Source organism: Rhinatrema bivittatum, chromosome 4 (genome assembly GCF_901001135.1).
Source record: "Rhinatrema bivittatum chromosome 4, aRhiBiv1.1, whole genome shotgun sequence".
Lineage (NCBI taxonomy): Eukaryota > Metazoa > Chordata > Amphibia > Gymnophiona > Rhinatrematidae > Rhinatrema > Rhinatrema bivittatum.
The window spans coordinates 345,398,837-345,411,911 of record NC_042618.1 but is presented as its reverse complement, the minus strand read 5'-3'; the positions used below and the strand labels follow the sequence as shown (position 1 = coordinate 345,411,911).

Here is a 13,075-nt window from a genome sequence, read left to right as displayed (position 1 = left end):
AAATAAATAGTCAGCTGAGCCCTGTTGGGTAACAAAGACCTCCCAGAATTATAGTACCAGATTTCAAGTGATAACCAGCTCCTATTGAGACAATGAACTGCCCAAGACAATGGATGCCCAGGATGTGCACCACAGGCTCAGATGCAGAAGCCGTTGACCAAGATTTTTTTTTCCCACAGGTTTAATCCTGTCCTTTAGGCCAAGGTACAAAAATGCAGGATTAATAACCTCCTCAGTGCTTTGCTTCCCCAGTTGAGTCGAGTGGCAGGGCATTAACCTCTTCATATTGTATAGGTTGACCCTTTCATCCTAAAGGCCAAAAAGGGACTGTCTTCATTGCATGACTCAGCCCTTGGATTTCATCTTTGTCCAAAAGGGTCTCCTACTGGAACAAGGACTGTAGGGGACTATTCTCCTTCACTGATTTCAAAGCAATGAAATCCTTGCTGACTCCCCCCTGCTTGCCAGAAAGGGTTATGCAAGCACATGAAAAGCCCAGGAGGATCAAAGCCAGGCAGTGAGAAAGTGATGAGCTGGAGCCCAAAGGCAAAAACTGCAGCATTAAGCAAAGGTGACTCAGCAGGGATTGCTGCACTTTCTCGGCAGTCTTTCTCCCCTCTGTCCTTCCCACTGTGGTGCCACCAGTTTTTTTATCAAGGGACACTTGCCAGTAATGCCACAAGGGGCTCCTCAGAGACGTTGCTTTGGGCCTCTTCTTTCAGGAAGGCAGCATGCCCAATAGAAATACATCATTTCCTCTCCCCTTCCCCTTTCTCTCTGCATCTAGCTGCCTTTCCCTTTGTCTCAACTTTTCATATCTCCCTTTTCTTCCCATTATCTGTCCTTTCCAGTTATGATATCCTTTTTTGTTCTCTGTACCTCTTTCTCCTTTTGTTTTTCTGCCTTGCTCTCCATGACTCTTTATTTTTTTGTCTCTCCAGTTCCTCAAACTTTTCTGTCCCTGGTTTCATGGTTTTCTTCACTCCTTTTCCTGCCTTTATTTCTCCCAGGCTATCTACCACGCTTCTCTTTTGCAACTCTCCCTCCCTCCCCCACAGCAATGCTAATTCATGCAGAGGCCTGCAAATAATTTAAAGCAGTACTGAAAGGAGAAATAAATAACAGGAATGAGCACAGAATGGTATGGCTTTTCCATTAGTCTCCATATAATTGAGTATACAGACTGACACCTCAGCACTGGCACATTTTATTGGACGGATCAGTTGGCAGTAAAATTAAAAAGGTTCAGGTTTCACATTTGCTCTGATTTTGATGTAGGCTGGGGAGCGGCCTCGTCAGCAGAGCCTGCCACTGTTAGGGATCTCAGGGCACTGTGAAGTAGCACGCCACTTCAAGATGGGAGCACACCATTGCTCTGAACAGAAAAGGCTATCACACAGTAAGATTGTAATCTTACCTGGCTATCAATGTTCTGTGACTTTTTTTTTTTTTTAAATAAGATATTTAATCGGGAACATCATATCGGTTTACACATAACATAAAGGCAGCAAACAGGCTTTACAGAGAACTGTGAACTGAATTATGAACAACTTAAAAACTTGCAGTTTAGAGCAGTAAGAGGTGACAACTTGTCAAGAAAATCATGGCATATAATCAACAGCTTAAACTAGCAGTTTAGAACAGTAAGGGGTGACAGTTGGGTTGGGTGGTATGGTACTAATTGGGTTGGGTGGCATGGTACTAATCCCCCCCCATATTGTTGAGATTCTTAACCAAAAGGGCAAGAAGGGTCTATCCTCAAGCTGTAGGCTTGTTATCTTATCTAAAAGGTAATTTACTTTAGCACTTGTAATCTGCATTTCCATTCTGATCAATATGGACTGCAACAAAAAAGACATGGGAGAATATATTAATGTATATTCTTCTGGAATTCTGACGAGATCCCTGAATTTGACCACAAAAATGTGTGGAGAATTTTCCAGGGAAGTTACAATGAAAAAAGTTAAGGAGATAATTTATCAGACAGCTCCACCCAGGTGTGAAGTCCATGCATACTTTGCACCTGTGGGCTTTGCACAGATTTTCAAAGGGAAAGTCCACATGGCTTTCCTTTGAAAACCGCCCGGAGTACAGCTGGGCCGCAGGCTTTGCACCTGCTTTACATGTGGGCTATATTTGGCCAGGCAATAGCATACCTAGATCTGAAAATGCAATGCAGATGCGCTATCTCCTAATCCTCCCTCCCTCGGAATAACTCCCCTTAACTCAGTTAAAAGTACATTTGCTGTGCAATCCCAAAGATACTTTTAGCAGGTTAAGGGGCACCATGATCAGACTGCCCTTCTCCCCTGGTAAATCAGTTTCTCTGTCAACAAACAGTACTGAATTAGCCATGATCTGTGGGGTGACATCATTCAGTGCTGAACAGACCCTTCTCTATTAGCTCACAGAGTTCTTGCTCTCCTGAGCATGTGCAGGAGTTCCCACACAGGTGCTATCTCATCAGCCTCTCAGTCTTTTTGCATCCGAGCTACAGCATGGCCGTGTACCCTTCTTTCAATTTTTTTAAATTAATTTTTTAACTCTTTTTGGAATTTTCTTAAATTATTTCAGCACTTTGTATTGTCTCACTGCCTCAGCAGCCCCCAAATAGCACTTTTCAGTGCTTTTATATTAAAAAAAAGAAGAAAGAAAAAATGTTCATCTTCAAGAAGACCACCCTCAGCAAACCCTCAAGGATTGTGTATGTGGTAAAAAGATGTCTATTACTGATGACCATGACATCTGTTGTAGGTGTCTCAGGCCTCTTCTAGTTCTCTGAGTGCCAAGCTGAGCAGGAGCTCCTCCACCAGAGTTCCTCCTACTATGGAACAGGCCTTAGGCCTCTTCACCTTGTCGATGTCAAGTAAACCCCAAAAATGCCATAGTCAGGCATCCATGAGCCTGACTCATGTTAGTGTCGGCCAAGAAGAAGAAGTGCCATTCATTGGAGCTCGTGGCACAATTAGTGCCAACAAAGCAGCACTGAGTAGTGCCAGCAGCACCATTGATGCAATAAGCCCCAGAGCTGTTGAAGGATTGGCCTCTGGAGCCATCAATGCATTAAGCCCCAGAGTCACATTGGGCACTGGCACCGTCAACATATCAAGCCCCGATGCCTTTGAAGCACTGAGTCTCAGCACAAACGATGCATGGAGCTGGGAGCCCTCAATGCCCTGACTCAGCTGTTTCTTAAATCAGTACAGCACTCAATAATTCCTTCAATGCATTCCAGGAGAATAGGATATGCAGAAGGAGATATGCTCCATTTACCTCCTATCTCCAGGGCAATTTCACCAACAAGGCTTTTGGAACAAGGTTTTTGTCTGGAGAGGCCACATCCTATTTATTCAGTAGTGTCCATGATCTCCATGCACCCTCCAAGACAGCTACTACAGAATTCAGAGGGCCTTCGAGAGAAGCCTATACAGAGAAACCCCAATGACTGGTTAGAGAGCTTGACAATCCTTACTCCAAATGGCAGAGTTGCTGAAGACTTTCTTTGCCCCCCCCTAGTGGAAAAGGACAAGGAGGGCACTCTTCAACCTCTCCTCTCAAAGTGTTGGATTTGCTCTTGCAAGAGGGAGTCCCTTTTGCCCCTGTGCCCAGGGACATCTTGTCAAACTCCCCCACAGGCAGATTCTAGACTTGTCACTCTCTCACAATGAGTCCAGCTAGTTGCAGGACATTCCCCAGGAATATTCCCCTCTGAGACAACCAGGGATCCCACCCCAGTTGCCTGCATCATCATTGGGATCCTGGGTTAGTTCCCCTTCACTCCTCAGGTTGGAAGAAGGATTGACAAGGATTCCTTCAGACCTTCTATGTGAACCTCCTGAGGACTTGTCACTGCCCGAGGATCTCTTCTATTCCAGATTTCTGGATAAGCTGAGTAGGGCCCTGGGAGTCAACATTCGTAAAGACAAGAACCCCTGTATAAAAGTCTTAAGCCTTCTCCAGATCCTAGATACTCTGACGGAACCTGCAGTGCACTCAGTTCTGCAAGAATTACAAACAGGAATGTGGGGAAAACCCAGTCTCCTATGCTGTAGTATCCAGAGAAGTAGACCTAAAATATAGAGTCCAAAATACCCAGCAGTTTGGGGTGGGTGCAGCTTGTTGAGAGTTATTGCTAGAGCAGGCAAAGAAAATGAGGATATTCTCCAAAATCCACAGGCAAACATTCTAGACTAATTGGCAACCTTGGGAAAAAGATTTTACAGAGCTCACTGTTAATGCCTGCACTGCCATGTTCCAGTTCTATATGGTACAGTACTTAAATGAATGCATTCAGGAGCTGAAACCGCTGCTAGCCCCAGGAGACACAAGCCATGCTGCACATCTACAGGTGCTCCTGGACGTGTTATAATCCATACGCTGCGTTTTTCAGTCACGATATAAGTCGTTCACACTACAGTCCATTTGTCATCAGAATCCATTGGAGCTCGCTGAATAGCTTGGCTAAGGGCCAGTATTTTGCGTAACAATGTCTATGACAAGATCACCTCTTTGGAGACAAACTAGGAAAATGGTTGCCCAAATCATGGAGCAGCATGTGGCAGGCCACTCTCTCTCTTGATGGGATCTGAGCAACAGTCATCATCAAGGTGCTCCTATTTTGCTTTTAAGCATTCATACTTCCAGAGACGCCTTTTCCAGCAATTCCAGCAGTATCGTGCTCCACCTGCATGCTATAGCAACGTCTTCTGGCTTGGGAATGGCAGCATGTGAAACATCAGTCATAAATGACACCACAGTCCTAACCCAGTCTTAGGCACATTTTTTGACCAGTCTCAAAGACAAGAGCTCAGCCCCTCTGCATCTATCTGGAGAAGTGGTGCAAAATCACCAAAGTCCACTGGGTACTTAAGAGTGTAGAATCTGGTTATATCACTTGAGTTTCTCTTGGCTTCCAGCACTTCCCTATTGTTCAGCCTTCAATCTGGATCTGTCTCACTTCTCAGCTCCACCTGGAGGTGGAGTCACTTCTCAAACAGGAGGGCAATAGAATCTGTCTCTCCTGACTAACATGGCCTAGGGTTTTATTCCCACTATTTTCTCATCACCAAAAAATCCGGGGGTTTGAGACCATCTTGGATTTATGAAGTCTGAAAAAGAGCTATTACAGAAGAAATTCAAAGTGAACTTCCTCCACGCCATCCTGCCTTTCATTCAGGCAAAAAATTGGATGTATGCCCACATACTCATCCATCTCGCCCATTGGTATTAAGTATGGTTTGTGGTGAAATTATCTCCTTATCAGTATGAAGTGCTCCTCTTCAGGCAATACTTAACAGTAGTTACAGCACATCTCCATTGTCAGGGCATCTGTGCTTTCCCTTACCTGACTAGTTACAGGAGGTTCCAAGGCGGGGATGTTGAACTCCCTGCAGAAGACAATCCAACTTCTTCGATAATTGGGTTTCTTGTAAATTTTGAAAAATCAAACTTGATTCCATCCCAGAAAATCAAGTTCGTTGAGGCATGGATAGAAGAAGAAATTCTCCTGATAGATCAAATATGCTGCCTCAGATCCCTTGCTCATTGGTTTATGCGAATCTAATAGCCAGGGAAGTGTTAATTGTCCTGGGCCACATGGTAGCAGCAGTTCATGTGGTTTTTCTAACCTGCCTCCACATGTACATCCTGCAGTGAGGCCTCTGCGCCCAAAGAGACCAGTTAATCTTTGTCGACCCTACTGAATGTCTCGCAGGAAATGAGAAGGGAACTTACTGGTGGCTAGACGCAAACATTTTAGAGAGGGGAGCCCCCCTTTGTCTGCTTCCCTATCAAGTCATGTTAGCAATAGATGCATCCACCAAGGGATGGGGAGTGCACGCGGATCCTTTCTGAACTCAACGAACCTAATCATCAGTGGAATGACTGTTTCAAATCAATCTGTTACAGCTTCAAGCAATCAGACATGCCTTGAGAGCTTTCTTGCATCTCCTCCAAGGAAAGAGAATTCTCATCCAAACTGACAACCAAGAAGCCATGTTTTAAGTAAAAAAAAAAAAAAAAGGAGGCACAGGATAGAAACTCTGTCAGGAGGCCATAAAGATTTGGGAGTAGGCTAGCGACCACCAAGACATCCTGCAAGTGACCAACCTTCTAGGGATTTCCAACATGTTGGTGGATCACCTCAGCAGGGCGTTTCATCCTCACAAGTGGTCCCTTCATCATTTGGTAGCAGACAGACTGTTCGATCTTTGGGGATATCTGTTAATTGACCTATTTGCATCAGAGGAAAATAGAAAAATGGAAAGATTTTGCTCCATCCTTCCAAGCAAACTTAGATTTCTTCTGGATGGTTTTCTGCTCAGCTGGAATGCAGATCTCAAGTATGCTTTTCCACCGCCTCCGCTAATAGACAGGATGGTACAGAAAGTGCTCAAAGGCTGGGCTTGTTTGATGCTTATTGTGCCAGCATGGCCCAGACAAGTGTGGTTTTCATTCATTATCCAGCTGTCTGCCAGTCTCCTGATCCGAATTTATTGACTCAAGAAGAGAGCCATCTGTATCATCCAAACCTACTGTCTCTCAGATTCACAGCATGGATGTTGAGCACTTGCTGATCGCATCCTTATCCCCGTCCAAGAAATATTGGTATCTGCCAGGAAGCCCTTAACCAGAAGAGTTTACAACTTTAAATGGAAATGTTTTTTATCCTGGAGTCAGTGGAGTTCCCTGAAACCATTTGCTTGCAAACCATAGACTTTGCTTCAGTACTTATTCTCTCATTCCACTTCAGGTCTCAGCACCTCTTCAATCAAGGTACATCCCAGTACCATAGTGGCCTTCCATATTCAAGTGCAGGGAAAACCAATATTCACTAAGTCTTTAGTGTCAGTTCACAAAAGGATTATGGCATACGAAACCTCTGGTAGCCAAACTACTAGTGCCATGGGATCTTAGTATGGTTTGGAACAGCTTATAAAGCCACTCTTCGAACCACTGGAGTGGTTTTCTTTGCAACTTCTCACATTAAAAATGTTATTCCTTATTGGAATCACGTCACCTAGGGGAATCAGTCAGATTCAGGTATTAGTGTATTACTCTCCAAATATGCTATTCTTCCACAATAGGATGGTGTTCCCCACCCACCCAAATTTCTGCCAAAAGTGGGATCAGCTTTTCATATAAATGAAGCCATCACGTTACCCATGTTCTTTCCAAGGTCACATGCACACAAAGGAGAAAAGGCCCTTCATTCATTAGACTAAGAGAGCCTTGGCTTACTACTGAAAGAGAACTCAGCCACATCAACAAGTCTTGCAACTATTTATTTCTTATGATCCTAACCATTTGGGCATAGCATTTGCCAAATTCTGTCCAACTGGCTAGCAGACAGTATCATGTATTGTTATGCTCTTGCTGGCCCCCAGATCACAGACTCAGTTAAAGCTCATCAAGTGAGAGCCATGGCTATATCAGTGTCTCATCTACAAACCTACCTATCGAGGACATCTGCAAAGCTACAACTTGGTCATCAAGTCACACCTTCACGTCCCATTACAGTATGGACAATCTATCAAGAATGATAGTAAATTTGGTCAAGTAATTTTATGCCGTTTGTTCACCCAGTAGTTCACGCTCCACAGTGGGATCCGAGTTGCTTTATCAATAAGTGCTCTGCTAGGAGAAGCCTAGTGGTTAAAGCACAGGGTTACGAGCCAGGGAAACCAACGTTCAAATCTCAGTGCTGCTCCTCGTGACCTTGAGCAGGTCGATTTACCCTCCATTGCCTCAGGTACAAACATACAGGCTGATATTGTAAAGTGCGCTCAGCTGAGCACACTGTTTAACACACTGTTGGATGCACGTCCACAACCCCTTATATAATAAGGGCCGGATTTTCAAAGGGTTACGCGTGCCGGGCCTATTTTAAAAGGGCCCGGCGACGTGTGTAAAGCCCCGGGATGCGTGTAAGTCCTGGGGCTTGCAAAAAGGGGCGGGGAGGGGGCGGGGCAGGGCAGTCCGGGGTGGGGCAGGTGGGGTCAGAGGCTCCCGGCACAGCAGCCATTTGCCGCTGTGCCAGGGATCACGTGCCGGCAGTCGGCTGGCGCGCGCAACTTACTTCAGCCTCAGGGCTGTAGTAAGTTTTAAAACAACAAAAATAAGAAGGGGAAGGGCGGGGGAGGGAAAGGAAGGGAAGGGAAGGGGGTAGGGAAGGGGGGAAGGCAGCGTGTGCCGACCCCTGATTTTATAACATGCACGCGCTTGCACTCACATGTTATAAAATCAGGCGCACATGTGTGCGCATCGGGTAGCGCGCGCACATGTACGCCCATTCATACTTTTGAAAATCTACCCCTAAGGGGTTTAGTGCATTCATAACGCGCTTCCAAACCCCCCCAAAACTAACAGTTCTCATCACATGCAAATTATACAGTAAAAAAAATGTGCACCCGATCTACTTTTCTGTACATCCTCTGACTTAATATCCTAGCGATATTAAGTCGAAGGATCCAAAAAGGTAAAAAAAAAGAGATTTTAAAAATTTAAAAAAAAAATGTGCAGGCAGTTCAGGTTAAGAAAACGGACGCTCAATTTTACGAGCATCCATTTTCCTAACCCGTGACTGTCTCGTAAAACTGAACGTCTGTTTTCAGAAGCCGTTGACAGCACCTCTCCTGGGTTTCCACTGCTAAGGAGCACTAGGGACGTGCTATTGTCCCTAGCGCCTCCTTTTTAGCACAATCCCTTATTTAAATACAGTATCTCGTGCCCAGGAGAGCTGGTTGGGTGCGCGTTGGGAAAGCGGGCACTCAACATTCAGCACCTGTTTTCCCTTGCACTTTACAGTATTGGCCCTCTGGGGACAGGGAAAATACCCACAGTACCTGAATGTAATCCATTTTGAAGTGTTGAAAAGCTGAATTCAAATAAATACATTAAATTACAACCCTCAGTTTGGGACTCCCTATGTGTCATGGCTCTATCAGCAAGTTTGCTTAACCTAAATGGGGTTTTCCGTAGAAAGCAGGTTGAATTAGCCATGTTAAATATCTACCCACCTCCCTGGAGAGTTGACTACCGAACTAAAGCTAGCTTTAAAATCAAATGAGGGGCTCACGAGGCAGCACCCGCATAGGAACTCTTACACATGCTCAGTACAGCAAAAGCTCTATGAGCTAAGGGAGAAGAATCCTTTCAGCATCGTTAGATGACATCACCCTCAGGCCATGGCTAATTCATCTTGCTGATTATGGGGATCACTGCAAACTTGCTATTTACCCAGTTAAATCACTTTTGAAAAACTGCCTCATACATTTACAGACACCATGGTTTGTTTATACTGTCCTGAAGGACCACCAGTCAGTCTGCACACCCTCCATGGCATGCACATTTTATCTCATGCATATTCATTGTGGATTACCTGAAAACCTGACTGGATGAGGTTCCCCAGGACAGGTTTGGGAACCTCTGATTTATACCATCACGTAGTATGCTTTGTTCAATAGGGACTATTGCATTGTACACTGTAAAACATAGTAATATAGTAAATGATGGCAGATAAAAACTCCAATGATCTATCCAATCTGCCTAGCAAGTTGCTTAGGGCTGTAACTGCTGCTCCATGCAGTAACTGCTGCTCCATGCAGAATATCCCCATGCAGAAATGTTATACCAAAGTTATGAAAATAATTTTGCAGGAAGACTCCTAAATCTAGCAAGGAGGCTAGATCCTTCCCTTGTTTCAATACCCATTAATCTTTCCAATGACTAATATCGTTAATCACACTCAAGGTTCAATTCCAGAGAGAGCGCAATAAGTATAAATTATAAATAACATTTATTACTCTATACGGATAAGCCAGCAATCTGATGCTTCGACAAAATGTTTATACTCCTCCTCTTCTTGCTCCTGGACAGTTTTGCTTTTCAATTCTTCGGACAGGAAAACAAAGTTTTCTACTACAGCCACCAGTAACCCATAAACCTGAAACCAAGAGAAAAGGACACCTTGTGTTACTGAGCCAGAGGAGGAGACCGAGGGAGGGAGGGAGGGACAGAGACAGGGATACCTTCCTTCCCAACCCCTACCAACACACAACACACAGAAACACCTGCCGCTAGCAGTGACAAGCAAGGGCACATCAGAAGCTTATGTGGTTCTTTCTAACAGAAAATTTGGTTCAGAAAAGCAAAGTGCTTCCTGCATGCTGATAATCAACGCTGGCTGGAATCTGCTGTAAATGCTAATGAGGTGACGTAGCAGTATCTGCACAGAAAAGAGTGCGCTGACAGATACCTCTGTGTTTGCGCAACTGTATGCCTATTAATGAGTGTGCATCGGCATGCACGGTGTTGAATACATGTGTGTACATGTGCAAAACCTCATGAGTAAAAACGTTGGGAAAGCTAACCTTTTAGTTTGGGGCATTCCCATGGTTTAAAAGGATCAGGATTACTAAAGCGCTTGTTCATTAATTTAGCTGGCATTTAAAATCATTTTGATTCCATTTTTATTTTTAATGTTTATTTCCTTGCAGTGAAGAAATAAATATGTCATGCTTTTAAAAGCTCCTCCCTCATAATCACTTATGCCACCACTAGGGATCTCTGTACACCGAGGTTTAATGGTGCTGAATATGTGAAAACTGTTTAAATACTGCCATGATATAGTATGAGAAAGGATAGTACAACTTATCATTTCTACATGGCTACTAGAGGGAGGCAATGCTGGCCCTCTGGCGTGGGTGTAGTGCTCTGCACTGTGGCATAGGACAGCCATGTTTGAATCTCCTGGCCAGAGAGGAAGGAAACAAAGCAGCTACTACTTCTGGAAGTGCAGTGCTGAGGGTTAATCTTGGAAGAGATTTTCTGCCAGCCCTTGTTGGTTAGTGAGGGACTCTTTGTAATCAGGCAGGGAGGAAAAAAAAAAAAACTGGAGTAAAACTAATGTACCACAAGCAGACAAAGTTGATCTCAGGAAAAAGAATTTTAAAAAGAAGGCCACAGGCATAATAAAAGATGCATACCCTTTACTTCAAAACATTTAAGATTATAAGAAACAATTGGAAACCCGCAAAATTTCACAGACAGGTTTGTTGTATTGAATGAGAAATATACTGTATGGCAATAATTCTATGAAAAATGTGATTAGTCCTATGATGCACCAGGATCCTGACATCCTGTGTGCCAGGTCATTGCATCTGCTGCTCCTGCAGACTGGGCAGAACTAACCCAGGAGCTCAGATCTCTCCGCTTCCAGCTCCTTAGGCCACCCGGTTTGGATCTCTCTCCCCTCCGGGGACTTCAGGACACAAGTCTCAGACTGAACCTCAAGTCATCCAACTTGATTTCTCTTCTCTCCTGAAATCTTAGGGTACTTGGCTTCAATATTTTTCCCCTCCTGATGCTTTAGGATGCCCATTTTAAGTCCTTCTCCCCTCCCAGGACCTGGAGCATGGGTATCGATCTCTTTTCCTTTCCTGAATCTCAGGGCACCAGACCAAGATCTCTTTCACCTCTCTGGACCTCAGAAAAGGAAAATTGTTTCTTACCTGCTAATTTTTGTTCCAGGAATACCACAGATCAGCCCAGACAAGTGGGTTTTGTATCCCTACGGGCAGATAGAGGCAGAGAAAAAAACTTTAAGACACTGCTACATAACTAAGAGTGCCACCTGCAGTCCTCAGTATTGAAACTGTACCCAAGCCAAGATGCATACCCAGCAACACTAAAGAACTCCCCCTTCGAAGGCAAGCAGGAACCAGGTTGGACTCCCTGATCTGAAGCCATTACATCCAAACAAAGAACTGAAAACCTTCAACCAAACAAGGTGAAAGATATCTTACTATCCACAATCAGATACCTCCCAGTCTTTCGCAACTATGGGAATGGGCTCCTGGACTGATCTTGGTTTTCCAGGAAAGAAAATTAGCAGGTAAGAACCAATTTTCCTTTCCTGATCATAACCCAGATCAGACAAGTAAGATGTACCCAAGCCCCTCTATACTGGACGGGAATCTGAAAGACCAGCATGCAACACACTTCCCCAAAAGAAGCCTCTTCCAGGGCTCTCACAACCACTCTGTAATGCTTGATAAAAGTGTGAAGCAAAGGCCATGTCACTGCCCAACAGATCTCCTGTGGAGAAACCAAATGACATTCCGCCCAAGACGCTGCCTGTGCCCTGGTAGAGTGGGCACGCAACCCTTTCGGAACCATGTGCCCATTACAGATTTACGCCAATGAGATTACCTCCTTCAGTCAAAGCAACACCAAAGTCTTAGAGGCCTTAAGACCTTTTTTTGTCCTGCTAAACAAGACAAACATGTGACCTGATGCAAAAACTCGTTAGTGACTTTGAGATAATGCAACAGAGTCTGACAAACATCCAATAAATATAGCTCCCTCGCATGCAGAACCTCTGCCGTCAATGACGAAACACAGGAAGCTCCAACACCTGGTCAACATGAAAGGAGGAAATCACCTTCGGCAAAAAGGAGGGGACTATATGCAATGATACTCCATTGTCTGAAATACATAGGAAAGGATCTCTGCACGATAGTGCTTGCAATTCCAAGATATGCCTGGCTGAACATATTGCTACCAAGAATACTGTCTTAAGAGTCAAGTCCTGCAGAGAGCATGCCACAAAGGCTCAAAAGGACAACCACACAGAACCCTTTGGACCAAATTAAGGTTCCAAGATGGACACATCTGACGAAAGGAGGACATAAATGTTTTGCCCACTTTAGAAAACGAGTCACGTCTGGATGCGCTGCAAGTGATCTCCCCTGAATCTTCTATCAAAGGCACCCCAAAGCTGCTACCTGTACCCAAAGCGAGTTGTAGGCCAGCCCTTTTGACAAACCTACCTGCAGAAAGGCCAAGTTCCCTTTATGTACCTGGATCAGTCCAGACTCCTGGGTTTATTCATCCCTGCCAGCAGATGGAGACAGAGAATGTTTCACTGACATTGCTTTATAATCCCTGGTGCCACCTGCAGTTCCTCAGTATTTCTCTGTCACTAGCAGATGATGGCTGGTGCACAAACTGCAGTTCTGAGGTCTGGTGAATTTTTTCTTTTTTGGGTGTGAGCCTTTCCTCCCAGGGGTGTTTG

At 44.6% G+C, this 13,075-nt stretch overlaps 1 protein-coding gene across 1 annotated transcript in view; it reads right to left on the bottom strand.

Moving 5' to 3' along the window:
• Nucleotides 1–9,777: 9,777 nt before the first annotated feature.
• The window catches only part of LOC115090942 (MYCBP-associated protein-like), a 40,210-nt gene continuing 36,912 nt past the window's right edge, over nt 9,778–13,075 (bottom strand). Inside the window, exon 7 of the mRNA XM_029600633.1 lies at nt 9,778–9,943. Coding sequence (XP_029456493.1) covers nt 9,800–9,943 — 144 coding nt within the window. The 3' untranslated portion in view covers nt 9,778–9,799. The remainder of the gene's footprint in view (nt 9,944–13,075) is intronic.